This window comes from Danio aesculapii, chromosome 22 (genome assembly GCF_903798145.1).
Source record: "Danio aesculapii chromosome 22, fDanAes4.1, whole genome shotgun sequence".
Taxonomy (NCBI): Eukaryota; Metazoa; Chordata; class Actinopteri; order Cypriniformes; family Danionidae; genus Danio; species Danio aesculapii.
The window spans coordinates 22,116,154-22,137,428 of record NC_079456.1 but is presented as its reverse complement, the minus strand read 5'-3'; the positions used below and the strand labels follow the sequence as shown (position 1 = coordinate 22,137,428).

General features: G+C 36.6%; 1 protein-coding gene across 2 annotated transcripts in view; it reads left to right on the top strand.

Annotated features, from left to right (window-relative positions):
- The window catches only part of tle2b (TLE family member 2, transcriptional corepressor b), an 86,325-nt gene that overhangs the window by 36,125 nt on the left and 28,925 nt on the right, over positions 1-21,275 (top strand). For both annotated transcript variants that reach the window (XM_056447579.1, XM_056447578.1), the window contains exons 4-5: positions 2,021-2,065; positions 17,910-17,972. In XM_056447579.1, coding sequence (XP_056303554.1) covers positions 2,021-2,065; positions 17,910-17,972 — 108 coding nt within the window. The remainder of the gene's footprint in view (positions 1-2,020; positions 2,066-17,909; positions 17,973-21,275) is intronic.

The following is a 21,275-nucleotide window of genomic DNA, read 5'->3' as shown; positions in this document are numbered from 1 at the left end:
ATTTAACCCAGTGTTTAGGTTAGTCCATATTTTACCCAATTTGGGTTGAAATAACCCTGCATTTCTTAGAGTGCAACATTTTTATAAATATCATTGAAACAATCTCAGATTTGGAACCACTTGAAGGTGACTTAAATATCAATTTTTAGAATTCTGGGTTATTTCAACCCAATTTTTTCAACCCTAACCCTTACCCTAATAGGACCAAATTTAACCCAGTGTTTTGGTTAGTGCATAGTTTATCCAATTTGGGTTGAAATAACCCAGCATTTCATAGGGTGCAACCTTTTTCTAAATATTGTGAAAACAATCTCAGATTTGGAACCACTTGAGGGTGATTTAAATGTTCATTTTTAGAATGCTGGGTTATTTTAACCCAACTTTGTGTGTATTACAGTCTAAACCAACTTCTGGCTTAATTTTAATAATTAAATGAAAAGGACCAGATTTAACACAGCATTTGGGTTAGTCCATATTTTACCCAATTTGGGATGAAATAACCCTGCATTTCTTAGAGTGCAGCACTTATCTAAATATCATTGAAACAATCTCAGATTTGGAACCACTTGAAGGTGACTTAAATATAAATTTTTAGAATGCTGGGTTATTTCAACCCAATGTTTTCAACCCTAACCCTTACCCTAATAGGACCAAATTTAACCCAGTGTTTGGGTTAGTCCATAGTTTATCCGATTTGGGTTGAAATAACCCAGCATTTCTTAGAGTGCAACATTTATCTAAATATCATTGAAACAATCTCAGATTTGGAACCACTTGAAGGTGACTTAAATATAAATTTTTAGAATGCTGGGTTATGTCAACCCAATGTTTTCAAACCTAACCCTTACCCTAATTGGACCAAATTTAACCCAGTGTTTGGGTTAGTCCATAGTTTATCCAATTTGGGTTGAAATAACCCAGTATTTCATAGAGTGCAACATTTTTCTAAATATCATTAAAACGATCTCAGTTTTGGAATCACTTGAGGGTGAATCAAATATTCATTTTTAGAATGCTGGGTTATTTCAACCCAGTTTTGAGTGTAAGTCTAAACCAACTGCTGGCTTAATTTTCTTAATTAAATTTATGGGATCAAATTTAACCCAGTGTTTGGGTTAGTCTATATTTTACCAAATTTGGGTTTTAACAACCCAGCATTTCTTAGAGTGCAACATTTTTCTAAATATCGCCAAAACAGTCAGATTTGGAACCACTTGAGGGTGACTTAAATATAAATTTTTAGGTTTAACTATTCATTTAATTGCAAACTGAAACTTGCTGTTTTATTTAACTGATAGAAATGTTTACATCTTAACAATCCTCTGTGGTTTAGGGCTAAACACTTGTCTGCTCACTAAGCCGCACAGGCGAAAGTGAAAAACTAGGAATATTAATATCGAGACTTCGCTTGGCAAGCACTAATAAAGCATGAGTAGGTGGGCGTGTCAAAACTTAAAATATCTTACCGCTCGTTAACCTCATATCGACACCTTTGGGTTTCCAGGTGCTGTCATTAGATATGATGAGACTTTAATCCCAAGATTAAACCGCAGAGAAGGTTTGATAGAAGAGAAGAGGTCAGGCACACATCACGGATGGGAAATAGAGTTTACGGAATAATAGAGGAGAAGGGCAGGAGAGAGGAGGATTAAAAAGGAAGGTCGGTAACGAGGGAGCCGATCAAGAAAGACAGAGATAAGGGGAGAGAAGAGGAAAAAGGATTTTTGAAAATCGAGCTATACACAGAGCAGTTACCGAGTGTGTAAGCGTGACAGACAGACGGAGAGAGACACGGAATAAGCAAGCAGTTGTGTCAGGTTTCATCTTCATCATTGGCGTTGCTGCTCATCTGCCTGCTGAAACAGAAACACACACGCTGATGCGCTCAAATCCTCTGTCTTCCTGTAGTTTCAATGAGTCGTTAGTGTCAGGCCGCTGAGGCTTTAATTTGATTGATGATGATTCACCGCTGTTTAATTCATCATTGTGCTGATTGATGCTCTCGCTTGTGTTTTCACAGTACTACGAGATGTCCTACGGGCTCAACATTGAGATGCACAAACAGGTAAGACAGTCCTGTGGGGAGAATTCAGCAAACTGTTTTGCCTGTGGTATTTTTTATTAATGCAAAACACTGTCTCATTCTCTGTTCACGCTGTACTTAAATACGATCCAGTTTTTAAATCAGATCGTCTGCATTCAGTGATCTGACTGTTCACATTTGTTACATATATGGATGTGGTTTGGATCTGGATTACAAACATCTGATTTCATGTAGTCTTGCCATTCACACTAATTGCAATTTTTGATATGGTGTGGATCCAGATTACAGATTTCTGATTTCATATGTTCAGACTGTTCACATTTGTAACATACATGGATATTGTTTGGATTCTGATTATTTTCATCTGGTGTCATGCGATCTGACCGTTCACATTTGTTATATATATGGATGTGGTTTGGATCTGGATCATAAACATCTGATTTCAAATTATCTGACCGTTTACATTTGTAACATACCTGTACGTGGATATTGTTTGGATTCTGATTGTTTACATCTCGTATCATGTGATCTGACCGTTCACACTTGTTATATATATATATGAATTTAGTTTGAATCTGGATCATAAACATCTCATTTCATCTTACCGTTCACACTTGTTTCATTTTTTTATATAGTTTGGATCCAGATTACAGATCACATTTGTAACATATGTAGATGCAGTTTAGATCCAGACTACAAATGTCAGTTTTCATGTGATCTGATTGTTTTCATCTTTAACATATATGGATATTGTTTGGATTCTGATTATTTACACCTGGTGTGAGGCGATCTGACAGTTCACATTGTTACATATATGGATGTGGTTTGGATCTGGATTATGAACATCTGATTTCATGTGATCTTACCGTTCACACTTGTTACATTTTTTGATATGGTTTGGATCCAGATTACAGATGTCTGATTTCACGTGATCTGACCATTCGCATTTGTAACATATGTGGATGCGGTTTAAATCCAGACTACTAGTGTCAGTTTTCTTATGATCTGACTGTTTACATTTGTAACAAAAATGGATATTGTTTGGATTCTGATTATTTATATCTGATACATCTGATATTTACATGCGATCTGACAGTTCACATTTGTTACATATATGGATGTGGTTTGGATCTGGATTATAAACTGAATTCATGTGGTCTTATCGTTCAGAATTGTTACTTTTTTTACTATGGTTTAGATTCAGATTACAGATGTCTGATTTCATGTGATCTGACTGTTTACATTCGTAGCATATATGGATATTGTTTGGATTCTGATTATTTACATCTGATGTCATGCGATCTGACTGTTCACATTTGTAATGTATATGGATATTGCTTGGATTCTGATTATTTAGGTCTGGTGTCATGCGATCTGACAGTTCACATTTGTTACATATATGGATGTGGTTTAGATCTGTATTATAAATGTCTGATTTCATGTGGTCTTACCATTTACACTTGGTCCATTTTTTTATATGGTTTGGATCCAGGTTACAGATGTCTGATTTCATGTGTTCTGACCATTCACATTTGTAAAATATATGAATGTGGTTTAGATCCAGATTACAAATTTCAGTTTTCATATGATCTGACCATTTACATTAATAACAATATGGATATTGTTTGGATTCTGATTATTTACATCTGATACATTTGATATTTACTTGCAATCTGGCAGTTTACATTTGTTACATAAATGGATGTTGTTTGGATCTGGATTATAAACATCTGATTTCATGTGGTCTTATCATTCACATGTTACATTTTTAAAATATCATTTGGATCCAGATTACAGATGTCTGATTTCATGTGATCTGGCTGTTTTCATTTGTAACACATACGGATATTGTTTGAATTCTGATTATTTACACCTGATGCCAAGCGACCTTATGGTTCACATTTGTTACATATATGAATTTGATTTAAATCTGGATTATAAGTATCTGATTTCATGTGATCTGAATTTGGGAAACATCCGGATGTAGTTTGGATCTGGTTTATAAATCAGTTCAGTTTCATGTATTTTATTCATTTACACTTAAATGAAACATATATGGATATGGCTTGAATTTGGTTTATAGATTTACCATATCTAATGATTTGACCATGTACATCTAAAATGTGTGATTTGGATCTGGTTTAATTAATGTCTGATTTCATAAACTGTCATAAAAATATGATATATGGCTTGATATAATACTTTTTTGTTGTTGTTTTAAATATGGAAGGCATTGGAATGATCGAGTGAATTGTGCATCCTACACAGTAGCTTTTAAAATAAAGAACTTGACCATGCGCATTGCATTTAACACATACAAATGGGATTCATACAAATCTTTTTGTGAATTAGAAACCACATATGCATGGCAGTACAAATAAACAACGCTATCAGTGGATGCAATTCATTCTTATTGAATTCCCCTGTGTGCGGATGTGTGTGTGCGTGCAATTAAATGGTTTTAATGGGGTTTTAGGGAGGGTCAAATCCCTCACGATGCTCCATAATCACACACACACACTTATAACATTATACCAAGGCTTTATTTTTTTTAACAAATAGTATAATATTTATGAATAAATTATGAATCGCCATTTTTGTAGACAAATATGCATAAGATGATCCATAAATAAATGATATGATTTTTGGCGATCTATTAACATGCCCCCACTTCATCGATATTTAATGTTAGTATCTTCTGTAAGAATAGCCAGTGCCTCTCGTTTTGTTCCTCAGGCTGATTTCTCTCTACATCAGTCCTTTCTAGCATGTGAGGAAGAGGGTAATCATACACTCTCTCTCTGTGAGCTGGCACAGATGAACGGAGAGTGATGGAGAAAGACAAGAAAAAGACAAATGTCACAGGAAGGGAAATAAAATATCAGTGTAAAGTTTTGTCGAGAGCTTTCCACTTGTGGGCGGAGCTTCTGTCATCATGCTCTCATTCAACAAACTGATTTGCTCCTAATAGGATTCCACATTTCTGCGTCTCCGCCCCTCTTCTAATCCCGCTTTCATCCTAGTTCTTTTTATTTATTCGTTTATTTATTTATTTCCTGTCAGTCCCTGTAGGTCTCACTTCTCTTCTATCCCTGTGGATTTAAAACACTGGATTAAGATATGATTGCTGGACAGACAGAGATCTAGATGGTTCAGTGTGCGCGCGTGTGTGTACACCATGTATTCCTGACATTGTGGGGACACTTGTATAGCAAAACCAATAGATTTTGACCTTGATTTGACCAATTTTTCGACATTTGAAAATGTAAAAATGCAGATTGTTTCCTTTGAGGGTTTAGTTCAAGGGTAGGTTTGGAGTATGGGGATGGAATATATAGTTTGTACAGTATAAAAATTACGCCAATGGGAAATCCCAATAAAGATACAGTGTGTATGTGTGTTTTAGGTGCCGAATTCTAGGCTGTGTGAAATTGCCACATGATTTTCAGCAGCGCTCAGATGATCTCTTTTGCACATGATTGGCATTTCAATCATAGTTCACTGAATTTGAATACATGTTTTCACTGAATGTCAGAATACATGCATGTATTCAGTTAGGGTTCTGTATATCAATGTTTTTGTTCTCTCTGTTTGTGTGTGTGTCTTTTTTTCTGCTTTATCTGTATATTTTTCTGTATATCTACACTCATTTGAGACTTGTTATGTACACCTGATCTACTGCTTGCAAACACAAATATCTAATCAGCCAATCACATGGCAGCAATTCATCAGGGAAGAATATTCGCCCTCTTGATGTGGTTTGGATCCGAATTAAGATCGTTCGATTCCATGTTACGTGTTTATGTCGTTATATTGGATGAGACGTAAGTGAGTTTCAACTAGTGCTGGGTGAAAATAAGAGAACGCAACAAACTGAATGTGCGAAACAGAAATAACACTTAATTAACAATGATATTAAACAATGAATATAGGAATTCAGAATGTAACTCAAAAAACCAAATCAAACGAAAAACAGGAGTGTTGCTAAAACAAATAAATAAATATAGCAAAACAAGCTGACTAAACCCCAACCCACTAAAGTTAGTAACCGAAGAAAAATGCAAAAACAAAACTGTAATCTTCAGTGTATGTGACGCTTAACTCTTCAAAGCATAGTGTGTGGAAACTCCTCCATAAACTAACTAACACAAGAAAACTATTCTGTTCAGAATTACTAGCGTTCTCGAAAAGTACACACTGTTAGCAGTTAGCAAAACAAGAGCTTATCTGATAATCTAATTCTCATAAAGATCATTCGACTTCCTAATAATGGGGTAAATTGAGCTGCACAAACTTATCTAAACAATAAAGCACTTAAACAAGAAACAAACTAAACAAAATAACACGAACACAAATGAACAGGCTGGTCGACACAAGTGAGGAGTTTCGTGTAGAATCAGGCGCTCCTTCTGAATAGTGCAAGCCTTTTAAACGCTGCGGATCAGCTCCTGATTGGTGCGCAGGGTGGTGTCATAATGATAATTGACAGCCTTCTCGACCAATAGCTGCACACCTAGGGCAGGACAGAGTACACAACAGAAAAGAGAAAAGAAAGCGAAACGCAAACATACAGTATGTGGGGCGTAACATCTGACCATTTACAATTGAAACGCATAGATGTAGTTTGGAACTTGTTTAGAAACATAGTTTCATGTGATCTACCTGTTCACTCGGGTAGCATATATATATATATATGTATTATATATATTTGGTTTATAAGCATATTATTTTATGTGATTTGACTTCAGATTTGAAGCTCATATCTGTGTGGTTTGGATGTAGTAAACAACCAGTATCATATGTTGTAACTGTTTACACAAGTAAGATATATGGATGTGGTTTGAATTTGGTTTATAAATGTTTATATAAATGTTTATAAATGTATCTGTTTACATTTAAAACAATCGGATATGACTAAAATTTCATGCAATCTGATCATTCACAGTTGAAACCTGTCTGTCTGTCTTTCCATCCATCCATCCATCCATCCATCCATCCATCCACCCACCCATCCATCCTTCCGTCCACCCGTCCATTCATCTGCCTATCCATCCATCTGTCTGTTCATCGCTCGGTCCATCTGTTCATCCATGCATCTATCCATCCATCCATCCATCCATCTTTCACTCTTCCCATCCATCCATCCATCCATCCATCCATTTGTCACTCTTCCCATCCATCCATCCATCCATCCATCCATCCATCTGTCACTCTTCCCATCCATCCATCCATCCATCTGTCACTCTTCCCATCCATCCATCCATCTGTCACACAACCCATCCATCGATCCATCCATCCGTCACACAACCCATCCATCGATCCATCCATCCATGTGGTTGTCCATCAATCTGTCACTCTGCCCATCCATCTGTCACACTGCGAATCAATCCATCCATCCATCCATCCGCCAAACTATCTATTAATTTTTCCATCATATTGTTTGTCTATCCATCCATCCATCCATCTGCCAAACTATCTATTCATTTTCCTATCAGATTTTTTTTCATCCATCCATCCATCCATCCACCAAACTATCTATTCATTTTTCTATCTGATTTTTTTTCATCCGTCCATCCATGTGGTTGTTCATCCATCTGTCACTCTGCCCATCCATCTGTCACACTGCCAATCCATCCATCCATCCATCCGCCAAACTATCTATTCATTTTTCCATCATATTGTTTGTCCATCCGTCCATCCATCCATCCATCCGCCAAACTATCTATTCATTTTTCTATCAGATTTTTTTTTATCCATCCATCCATACGAGTGTCCATCCATCCATCCGAAGGTCCATCCAACCATCCACCAAACTCTATTCAATTTTCTATCAGATGTTTTGTCCATCCATCCATCCATCCATCCATCCATCCATCCATCCATCCAGGTTCTGTCTAAGTTTATGTGGTTTACAAGGACATAATTGAGTAATGACATTTGCATGATTTAGTTGTACTCTTAAGATGGCTTATGAGGACACACATTGTGTCCTCATAGTTGAAAATGCTTAAAAAGCATAATTAACAAGGTCATTTGGCATTCTAATTTTGCCACAGGTGTCCTGTGAGGGATGGGTTTAGGGGTAGGGGTAGGGTAAGGCCACGTAAGCATTTTTAGCAGTAACAAATTCATAATGCCTATAGCGAGTCCTCATAAACCATATATACAGTTATGTGTGTGTGCGTGTATGTGTGTGTGTTTTTTTCCAGCAGTAGTGCGAGACAGCCTTTCTAATAGCTCTGGCATTATCATTACAGCCAATGCAGTGAGGTGTGTGTGTGTGTAAGAGACAGAGACAGCAGAACCATAAAAAAGTGAGAATATAAAGCCACACAACACACACACACACACACACACACACACACATCCACGCTCCTTTAAAGTGATGCCCCCGGATGCACGTTTGGTCTTTTCAGCCTGCCCCCTTTATGTCTAATGGACTTTCTCTCTCTCTCTCTCTCTCTCTCTCTCTCTCTCTCTCTCTCTCTCTCTCTCTCTCTCTCTCTCTCTCTCTCTCATTTAAAGGCAAATATTAAGCAATGATGCTCTAATCACTGATTGTGGTCACAGGCACAGAGGTATTCAATAAAGCCCTCATTTTCTCTTCTCCTCATCTGTCACACAGCTCTCTCTCTCTCTCTCTCTCCCTCTCTTTCTCTCTATCTCTGCTTGTTCTCTCTTAAATTCCCTCCTTCTCTCATTTTGGCTCGCTCTAGTGCTCTCTCTCTCCTTTTCTCTCTCTTTTTCTCTGGGCATCGTGCCAACCTCTCTTCCCCTGGCGCTCCGCCAGTCTCCCCCTCTCCTCTCTCTTTCTCTCGCTCTCTCTCTTTCTTTCTGATTGATGGCCCTTCCATTCGGAAAAAGGAAGAAAAGAAACAGAACGAGGGAGGAAAGGAGAGCAGTAAAGCACTGAGAATCAGACACACACACAAAGGAGGACACGGGCGCACATATATGCACACATGCAGAGGCTCATGGGTAATTAAATGTGCGAGGGAAAAGCACTTACAGAGAGGCGATGAGGATGCATTCCTGCACATGTGTACACAAACACACAATACAGTTACAATACAAACAATAAGGCTTTTGTGGGTCATCTGATTATATACAGTTGAAAGCAGAATTATTAGCCCCCCTAAATTATGAGCCCCCCGTTTATTTTTTCCCCAATTTCTGTTTAACGGAGAGATTTTTTTTTCAGCACATTTCTAAACATATTAGTTTGAATAACTCATTTTTAATGATGACAGTAAATAATATTTGACTAGATGTTTTTCTAGACACTTGTATACAGCTTAAAGTGGCATTTAAAGGCTTAACTAGGTTAATTAAGTTAACTAAGCAGGTTAGGGTAATTAGGCAAGTTATTGCATAACAATGGTTTCTTCTGTAGACTATAGAAAAAATATATCCCTTAAAGGGGCTAATAATTTTGACCTTAAAATGGTTTATAACAAATGTAAACTGCTTTTATTCTAGTCGAAGACTTTCTCCAGAAGAAAAAATATTATCAGACATACTGTGAAAATTTCCTTGCTCTGTTAAACATTGTTTAGATAATATTTAAAAAAGAAAAAACGTTTCAAAGGGGGCTAATAATTCTGACTTCAACTGTAAAATATAGTCTTATTACAGTATTATTACTAATTATTATGCATTTTTATGTAAATCGATATTTTGAAAACACTTTAAAATAATGCTCCATTAGTTATTGTATTTACTAGCATGAACAAACAGCTGGTAATACATTAATTACAGTTTTTACTCATCTTTGGTAATGTTAGTAAAGTTAAAAGGTCATGTTAGTTATTGTTCATTCACAGTGTATTAACTACTGTTAACAAGCACAGCTTTAGATTTTAATAATGCATTAACGTTGAACTATAATTAATTAATGCTTTACAAGGCTGTTGATACATAGTTAATGTTAGTAAATACATTAACATTACCTAATGGACCATTATTGCAAAGTGTTACGCCCCATTCACCTTGAATGGGTGGCGTCTATAGCATTGCCGAACTGAATTGTGGATCTGTCAACGTGGTGTTGCTCGCCACAGAAGTTGGAAATTTCTCAACTTTTCAAGCACCAATGGAATAGTCAGTCTGTCAGATTGCTTTATGCAACACCCCAGCTTAGACAGTAGCCTACAGACTAATTTCATTGCCTGATGCTACTATGATGATTAGGTCAGCCCCAACTTCAGACACGCTCTCCGTTGACGCTGAAACCCCATGTAATTCAGGCATTACCAACGTTTTTATAAAAAGAGTTCAGTCAAAGCAGGGTGGATCCACTTTCAGCTGCTGGAATCAGCTCCCAAATGATCAGATGTGCTCCAACATTAGGCACATTCAAATATAAGACTTAAAGCACATCTGTTTAGCTGTGCCTACTGAATGAGCACTGTGCTACAACTGACAGATCGCACTATTATGCCTTTCCTTTTCTTTCCTTTATAGCCTATTTTTTATCTGTTTTTAATTATTTTTATTTTTTTGTTATTTTTATTTCCTATACTTGTTTCTTTTAATCTTGTTCATGTAAAGCACTTTGAATTTTCATTGTGTATGAAATGCGCTATATACAGCAAATAAACTTGCTTTGCTTAAAATATTTGACTTTTCAAATTATATATATATATATATATATATATATATATATATATATATATATATATATATATATATATATATATATATATATATATATATATATATAAATATATATATATAAATTATTTATTGTATTCCACTGCACATTCTTCACAGTCTTTTATCTATAAAACAGTCTCTTTTTTAGTATTTTAAAGATTTTGTCAAAAATTCAGTTTGAACGATATATATTCAAGATTTTTGCTTTGGTACATTTCTCAGATCAGAATTGAAATTTGCAAAACAATAAGTGAAATTCTCAAAAAATCATGTACAATTAGCAAAACACCATGGATTACCTGGAAACCCCAGTTTCTTGCTCAAAATCCTTAGTGACAAGTCCTTGCGTCGTTGTGTATGGATAAGACAGTCAAATTACTTAGTCATGTTGTCAATTTAACAGTGTATTCTGAAGAGGTGTTCTTATGTAAACTTTTTGTCTGTTTGTACTATTATTTGTTGCCAGATCTTGTCATCGTGATACAGAGAAAGGAAAATACAGCACTGCATGGCACAAAAAAGCAAAAAACAAGAGTAGAAATGTGAACATAGGACTCTCTTTTGATATGCACCTTAGAAAAAGTCAAGATTCACCTGGGGAAATGTACCAATTGAAGACTTTAAGAATTTAGTAAAAAGTCTAATGGAAATGTATAGGAAAATGCAGTATGACAACTTGTTCAGCCATTTTGCATGTAAATACTTATGCTATAAACAAACGATTAAATATTGTGGAGCGTGAGCCTAGACAGAGACCAAAGTAATACATTTTGATCAACATAACGTCGGAAAGATCAAAGAATTGCAGGATAATGTAGGAAAGATCAGAGAATTGCACATAATCATTTGTATAGATATACAAAAGCATTTGCAACTTGTTCAAAGGAACTGCTTATTTGATGTGCACAAGTGACACAATGATGTGAAGATTGAACAGGTAGTTTTGAGAATTTCAATTCTGATCTGAGAAATGCACCAAAGCGACTGAGAAAAACTGTAACATTTTAACATCAGTCTTAACTCATTTAGGAATAAATATTATAGCGTTTAAATTTGTGCAGACGCCCAGAACTGTGTCGACTTTCTGACATGCAAACATGTCATACAGACAAAGCGGAAATGTGATTTATTTCATTTTGATGGTAGAAAGCTAATAATTGTTGAACACACACACAAAGCAAGTGTATGCAAATGTTGAGAGCGTTCACCCACTCACGTGAATTCTGGGTAAATAAATGTGCACACACTCAGCGGGGCATCTGCACCTTCTCGGCTCCTTTTGATCGAGTGACAAAGCCATTATGCTAAAAGGTTGGCACCCTGGGAGTTCCTCACAAACACGCACACACACGTCTTGTTTTCCTTCTCCGTTTCTTCATTTCCCTCCCGCGTTCCTCTCTCGTTCTCAAACTGCACTCGGTTTCATTCCAAACTGGTTACATCACTCGCTCCCTCAACCTCATTATACACAAATGAGCTCGGTTTCACTCACGCACACAATCTGCAGATGTTCAGCATCACCGCTACACTGTGTCCCAGCGAGGAAAAAATGCTAACAGCCGAACACGCTTTCCTTTGCTCGTCTGCAGTCACATATGGCAGGAGTAACAAGTATTCTGCCAGGTAGGAATAATATTTCTGGTTAATAACCGCTCTATGAAATGTCATAACCAGATTTTGGCCCTAAGTAGATATAGATGTAAGATGCCATATATCATTTGTTGTCAGATAGGTAGATACAAGATAGGTACATGAATTGGCAGACAGATGGGCTAATAATATAAACATTGGAGGATAGATGGATGATGACATAAATAGATGGATGGATGGATGGATGGATGGTAGGTACAGTAAAAATGTTACCTGATTAACAGTGTCTCCTTTATATACAGTAAATAACCGTGTATTTATTATTGATTGATAGGTAGATAGATAGATAGGTAGATAGATAGATAGGTAGATAGATAGATAGATAGATAGATAGATAGATAGATAGATAGATAGATAGATAGATAGATAGATAGACAGACAGACAGACAGACAGACAGACAGACAGACAGACAGACAGACAGACAGACAGACAGACAGACAGACAGATAGACAGATAGATAGATAGATAGATAGATAGATAGATAGATAGAGCAGATGGATGGATAGATGAATGAATGGTTGGAGAGATGCTACAGTAAAAATATGTTACCTGATTAATAATTCCTTACATTCATATAGCGCTTTTCTAGACACTCAAAGCGCTTTACACATTGGGGGGAATCTCCTCATCCACCATCATTGTGTAGCATCCACCTGGATGACGCGATGGCAGCCATATTGCGCCAGACCGCACACCACACACCAGCTCATCAGTGGAGAGGAGACAGAGTGATGAAGTCAATTATGATATGGGGATGGTTAAGAGGTCATGATGGACAGAGGCCAGAGGGCAAATTTGGCCAGGATTCCGGGGTAAAACCCCTACTCTTTCTCAAAGGACATCCTGGGATTTTTATCAACCACAGATAAGCAGGATCTGGGTTTAGCATCTCATCCAAAAGATAGCGCTCACTGAGCAGTATTGAGTCCCCTTCATTATACTGGGGCATTAGGACCCACACAGACCGCAGGTTGAGGGCCCCCTTCTGGCCTCACTAACACCACTTCCGGCAGCAACCTAGCCTTCCCACAGGGTTTCCCATCCGGGTACTGACCAGACGCTGCCCTGCTTAGCTTCAGTGTGTAACCAAGTGATGGTTGCAGAGAGCTAGCTGCCGGCTATAAAAGGAAAATAACCATTTATTTATTATTTATAGATGGATGGATGGATGGATGAATGGATTGATTGATAGCAGATAGATAGATAGATAGATAGATAGATAGATAGATAGATAGATAGATAGATAGATAAATAGATAGATAGATAGATAGATAGATAGATAGATAGATAGATAGATAGATAGATAGATAGATAGATAGATAGATAGATAGATAGATAGATAGATAGATAGATAGATAGATTAAAAAATGCTACAGTAAAAATATGATACCTGATTAACAGTAAGTTTCCTTAATATATACAGTAAATTACCGTTAATTAACGTTCCTAGAATTCCCTGGGTTTTAAAAATTAAAAAAAAATTTTTTGACATTGCCATGTTTATTTTTAGGGTTTTTCTCTTAAGTGATGTACATTAGAGTTTATAAAGAGTACATTTAGAATTTAATGTTGATAAGTAAGGAATAAAGTACATCCAGTCGGTTACTACTGCAAAATAAACCCCAACAGGCTTATCGACAGGCTTTATTCTTAACCATACAATTTATGTATTTTTTTTATGCAATGTAGATAGATGGTTTAATATATAGGTAGACAACAGGATAGACAGATAGATAGATAGATAGATAGATAGATAGATAGATAGATAGATAGATAGATAGATGGATGGATGGATGGATGGATGGATGGATGGATGGATGGATGGATGGATGGATGGATGGATGGATGGATGGATGGATGGATGGATGGATGGATGGATGGGTGGATGGATAGATGGATAGATAGATGGATAGATGGATGGATTGATGGATTGATGTATGGGTGGATGGATGGACGGATGGACGGATGGATAGAAAACTAAACTTGCATTTAACAACATTAAGATTTTTTAAATGATTAATCACAATCATTGGTAAATCTGTTAAAAAATGAATCCAGGCATGGTGTGTTTGTTTTATACAGCGATATGGATATTGTTTAGTGTATTATGTGGTGGTGTGCAGATTAAAATAGCTTGGCTACAAACACAGAGCTCTAAAACAGAGGTTTGCTTCGCTCCTCATGTAGGTATTAGAGTGCACTTAGAGGTCTGCTGTGTTTCTGTGCCTCCATCACCACAAATACTCCTCCATTAGTGTGTGTGTGTGTGTCTGTGTGTGTGTGTGTGAGTGAATCAGAGAGCCTTATCACAGGACAGGAAGAAAAGAATGAAAAAAAAACTGTAAGGAGAGGATAATGGCTGGAGTATGAAGGTGGTTGGTGACTGGGCACTGTGTGGAACGCGTTGAAAGACGTGTGTGAGAGAGAGAAAGAGCGAGAGGGAGAGAAAGTAATTAACCGTTCATGTGTTACAGCGTGTGTGAAACACTTGTCTGCCTGTCTGTTGTTTTTCTTAGTGAGACTATAATTAAACGTGTGTGTGTGTTTGTGTGCTCTGTTGCAAGGAGATTGAGACTATCCAAGCTATTCAGCCCTGAAGAGCTCTTTCACACACACATACACAGATAAACACACACACACACACACACACACACTCATTGACACACAGAGCCCAGGGAAATGGCTGAATGAATAAAACTCAGTACACACACACCAACTAGACTCATATTTCCTGGAGAAAATGTAAATGTCACTTGCCCATGCAAAATTGCACTACCTCAACTCTAAAGTGTCGCTACGTTGTTGCTGAGGTGTGCTGATTGGGGGTTGTTAGGGTGTTTCTATGTGGACACCTGGGGTTACTGGTTACTAGGGTGATATAACTGGGTTTAAGTGCATTGCCTGGGTATTTTGTGTTGTTGCTAGGGTTGTCGGGTGCTTTTAGTGATGTTACGAATGGTTTTTAAACTTTGTGGTTGTAATTGTAATTAGGATTTAATTAGATACAAAAGTTAAGGTTTAGAAGCAAATTTAGTTGCTAGGGTTTTGCAGGTTGTTGTTGTTAGGACTATATTTGGTATTTAAGGATGTTATGAATGAGTTTCATTGCTATGGTGGTGTTGTATGTTGTTGCTAGGGTGTAAACACAGCATAGCCTATTTTATACTGGTTGCTAGGGTTTTCTGTGTGCTTTTAGGATGTCATGAATTGTTTTTAACTATTACATTGAGTCTTACTGGTTGGTTGTTGGTTACTAGGGAGTTTCTAGGGTTTTAAGTAGAGGTTTCTGGATGATTTTAAAGTGCCCCTATTATGCATTATAAAAGGTCATATTTTGGTTTTGGGGGTCTCCAGCAACAGGCTGATTTGCATGCAAGGTCAAAAACCACTTTCATTGTCGTATAATATGCATTTATTTTTTACCTAATTATCCCAACGACTCACATATGATTTGTTCAGAGATTCGTTTGTTCCTAAACCCCTCCTTAGCACAATGCTAATCTGTGCTGATTAGTCCGATGACCCAGTCTGTTGTGATTGGTCGACTGTGTTCAGAGTGAGACAGAGAGAAACGCCCACCATGGCTTATCAACATTGTTGAAGTAGTCAGAGTGCAGAGTGTATGTGTGAGCCCAGTGCAGAAGTGCATTAAAGCAATGCAGTTTAACACCAGCATATTGCTCTATACTTAACCATAAGTAAAAACAGTTACACACATTTAGCATTAATCCACATAGCGACAAAAGCTGAACTATTCTGAAACTTGACCGACACAAGTGTGTAGAAACAGCTGATGGTGGCCATAGCAACGACAATTGGCAGAGGATCTCGAGCTCACAAATATATTTAAATCCGTAAACAAAGTGGTACATGTGGTATTAGACGTGATATGAGAATGTAAAGAGTAAACCAGATACACTACAAGCTTCATGGAGCGGTTACAAGTAACAAAACACAATTAAATACATAATTGGCAAGCTAGAGAAAACAAGGAGGCGACCATTTTAATTACACGTACTTACACTTGTGAAATGGAGGAAGAAACTGGTCCATGAACTGTGTACTTTAAAGTTCCTGTCAAGCTCTGACAAAGTCCCATACATCAATAGTCTTTTCTGATTTTTCCTTTAACAAACGGCCAACGAATCTCCCGTTTTAAGCGTGTAGATTGCTGAAGCACTCGTGAGAAAAATGATGGGAACAAAGCACAAGGCTGGGGCTATAATGCTGAGGTATTTTTGCAAAAATAGACTTCAGCCACTGACTCTTCACTGCCTCATCTTTGGGTGGGGAAAATAACACTCACTTTCCCTCACACTTCAGAGCACAGCATCTTCACGACATGATTCAACCGGGATGTGCTACAGTGTTTGTCATCTTTTTCTTTCTCCAGTGTTTGTGGGCGGGGCCGGGGGGGTTTAATTTTCCCGGGTCTGCGCGTGCAACAAATGGGCGGGGCTTGAGTTTCGTATCGATGTCACACCGACACGGCTAAAGACTTGTTACCCCCACGATTCATTTGAACTACTCTGAGTCAACTCTTTTATAGATGAATCAATAGTTTTAAACATGGTGCACTTTCAGATTTAAGTCTTAGCTGGATATTTTACTTCACTTAGAGCTGTGTTACACACTGCATGGAAGGTAATTTTCAAAAACCCCTAATAGGGGCTCTTTAAGCTGCTATGACTGACTTGTAGTTTTAGTTTTTTTGGTCGTTCTCTATGGTTGTTAGTAGCGCATTGTTTTGCAGTTGGTAGAGTGTTGCTAAATTGATGCTAGGGTACTCTGTGTAGTAGCTAGGCAGCTTAATGAGGTTGCTTGAATGTTTTTTTGTATGGGAAGTTTGTATATGTGTTTTTAGCTAGTTTCTAAGGCTTTTGCTAGGATGTCATGAATGGTTTTCCAGCGTTGCTAGATCTACAGTCTTTCTGGGTGGTTGCTCGTTACTATGGGGTTTCTACGGTTTTGAGTAGGGTTTTTTGGGTGATTTTAAGGAGTCATAAATGGCTTTAACGCGTTGCTAAGAAGCTGTGGGGTTACAAGTGGGTTGCTATGGTTTTAGGCGTTGTTGTTAAGGTGCTAAGAATGGCTTGTAGTTTTAGTTTACTGCGTCGTTCTCTGTGGTTGTTAGTAATGCATTGTTTTGCAGTAGAGTAGGTAGAGTCTTGCTAAATTGTTGCTGGGGTATTTTGTGTAGTTGCTAGGCAGCTTAAAATGATTTTGTATGGTAAGTTTGTATATGTGTTTTTTAGCTAGTTTCTAAGGCTTTTGCTAGGATGTTATGAATGTTTTTTTATCATTTGTGCCCACAAAATTGCAATTAACCTCCATCCTCCATCACAGCTGTTCAGAATGGCCTTCATTTCATTATTATCTGTCACTCTCGTTCTCTGCCTTGTGTATCTTTTGTGGCTTAGACATCATTGTTGTGAATATAATCTAAGCTGAAGCCATTTGTGTGCTTGGGAATTGAGCGCCCAGTGCAGTTGTACAGGTTTATCACTGTCACTGTTTTCTCTTCTAAACGAGCGCATGCATGTGTGTGTTCTCTTTCAGGCGGAGATCGTGAAGCGACTCAGTGCTATCTGTGCTCAAATCATCCCTTTCCTCTCTCAGGAGGTAGGCTGACAGTGATTGACAACTCATCAGGGTTCTGGGGTCTTCTCCCAGAGGCAAACACACACTCGCGCACACACTTTCTTTCCCTCCCTGTCAGACTGATTCACCCTCAGTATGGCAGTGCAGCTACTAGATTTTAACGACTAGTCTCACATCTCTGCCTAAACAAGGATTGCTGATATCCTGCTTTTTTTTCCGCGAAGAAGCAAACCTGAAGAAAAAATCATCCATCCACATTGTTAATCAGTTAGAAATCACATATGGCTGCGGCTGGAAGTTAACGAGAATTATTTATATTATTTATTAAATTTCCCATTAAATGTATTTTATTAATGTCTACCCCTACCCCAACCCTAAACAGTATTGTAAAAACAGATCTGGATCTGGAGTCATCTCTATTAGTACAGCTGATTAACCATGTGGATGGATGATAACAGCCTTCTAAGCCTACTAGTAGGAGCAGAAGGCCGCTACTTGTCCGTATATATCAGCTGAAATCCATTAAACGCCCATTTAATCGAGTGATAATATTCGAATCAAGTGAACCAGAAGTCAGACACTAGCTATGTTTCCATCCAAACATGTCAACTAGATTTGTGTGCAAAACTAGAATGTTGCATTAAATATTTGTACCATTTCCATCCAATCAGAACCGACAAAATCATCACATCCTGATTACCTGGCGCCAATTGTCAAAAAAGAAACAGGGAAATGGAAGCCAATGTGGACCTTTTTTCTTATAGAGCATTTTGAGAGATGTAAACAAAAACAATGGTCCTAACGTATTTCCTGTTTTACATTTTTAATTTCCATAGTTTTCAAGAATTTAAAAGGTCCACTCATTAATAAATAGTGTTACGATAGCAGTTTTAACATTAAGATGTGATTGAATTGCCTCTTGTTACAGTTATAAAGTAGTTTGATAACAAGCAGGAAATGCTCATGGGCCAATGACATGGTATATATAAAAAATAACTTGCGCCTCAGAAGACGAAATGCAATAAACGTGCTGCAGCTTTTGAAAGTGCTATCTTAATGATCTGTTAAAACTAAATCACATGACTTTTTTGATGCGCGTGCTGGGATTTATTTGGTAAATATGTTTTCATCGTAACTTATACACCTTTTTTCTTATCGGATAAAAGTTTATCTTACTGATTTGTGCACATACTCAAATAAAATAATTGGGCTAAAAATACCCCAACATATAACCCAACTATAGGTTATTATAGCACCTTCCCAACTATGAGTTGTTTTAACGCAAGGCATTGGGTTATTTTGGTTAAATGTTAATTTTTTTCCCATTCTGGTATTACTATTGCTACTATTACTAGTACTATTATTAATTTTATAATTAAGGCTGTGTAAATAAATAACATGCCATTTTTAAAAATATTGGAAATGCTTTATTTTCATTACATTTCAAGTTCCAGACACTTAAGGGGTTTTATGTTTAATATAGGTTGGTTATGAAACGCTCTATCGTATCATCAGTAGTTAAGAGTGCTGGTGAAACAAATATAAAAAACACGACACTGAGAGTTAATTTGAAAAAAATATATAAAAGAGCTTAAATAAACTTTACAAAGCAAAAAAAACATTACGTACACTTAGTACAGCTGTTCTTTGTCAGTTAAATTAGTTGACAGTTAAAATGTAAAAATTTTAACCCAACTGGTCGAGTTATTAAATAAATAACCTAATAAAAGTTAAAAAATAACCCAACAAAGCACCAAACATTTACCCAACTGGTTGAGGTATTAATAAATAACCCAATAAAGGTTAAAAATAACCCAACAAATCACCAAATTTTTTGAACTCAACCATTTGGTTAAATAAATAACTCAACAGTTTGAGTGTACCTTATTTTTATGTGCGATTAAAATGTCATTTCCATTAAGTATTTTTTTTCCATTAAGTATTCCAAAACACACATGGAAACATAGTGAGTGAGTTCACCTTTTTAAAACATCAACGTCTAGTCATTCGCATAACAATCATATTTAAAGTTATTTGGTGACATCTAAACAATTAACAACCTCACAGACTTACAAGTTGTTTGATTATTTTAATGTGCATGAAGGGTAGAAGGACTTCATTAAAAAAAACAAGCCCTTGAGATTTGGCTGTTGCTTTTCTAACTGTTCTTTGTTGGTTTCGTAAGGATGGCAGAGGCATGAAATGGTTTATTTTGTGTCCCAACATATTCAAAGCTCCAGTTCCCTCGTCGAGGAGCCATAAATCCATTGTTTATCTTCAAAGCTTTGGAGCCGCAGTATGAATTAATGCATCTCACCTTTAGAGTTCAAAACCGTACTGGAAAATGAGAAAGGATTAACATAATTCCTCAGAAAAAGAATAAAAAACTATTTAGAATAATTAAGATGTTTCGTAAAACCATTTTGGAGGTAATATATTAATATATATTTTGTAATTGACTTTTTTGTGTGTGTGTATATATATATATATATATATATATGGATATTATTTAATTACATATTTATGGTATAAGTATTGCAGACAGTTTATTGTATTTTGAAGATATTCAGTCATATATCTTATGATAATTTGCTCAAGCTGGAATCTTTTTCAGTACTTTTTTTGTCTAAATCTGAACTTATATTGGCAAACTAGATATAATATAATTTTCAAGTGTTAATTCATAATTGGGGTGACAGTTAAGGAGGTAAGGAATTTCCATTTCAGTTTATTATCCAAAAAATATATATACTGTAATTCCTAAATTTGACTGTAATTTTAACACTTTTAACTAATTAATAAGCCATAAATAAGTTATTTTGACTTAATAAAACCACAAACCATTATTGTAGACGTTTGTAAATAACAAATCTGTTTACCGATCGTTACTTTCATAAAGTCTGTTTGTGAATTTGACCTTTTATATAATGTATAGTGATACAGCTCCCATGTGAAGATACCCGAGTTCCAATAAAGTGTCTGGAATGGATCTTCTTTTCAAATGAGGAGGATTTATTTGGGCAGATGAGCAATAAAAGATCAGGCGGAACTGTATTGATTAGGAGGTCACCTTTAGCATTAGCCTGAGTTAGTATCTGCTGACGGGGAAGGACAGAGTGATATGTCTGTCAATACTGACTGTGTGTGCGCGCCTCTTTGTGTGTTGTGGGAGACTGGATAATTAAAGGATAAATTAAAGTTTCGTGAGCCTTGAACTCATTATAAATGTACTTTTATTTGGCTGTGTTTGAGTTTGTTTATACCAGTGTGCATTTTGTGTCTCTTTCTTATATCTGTGTGTGTGCGTTTTGTGTGTGTTTGTAG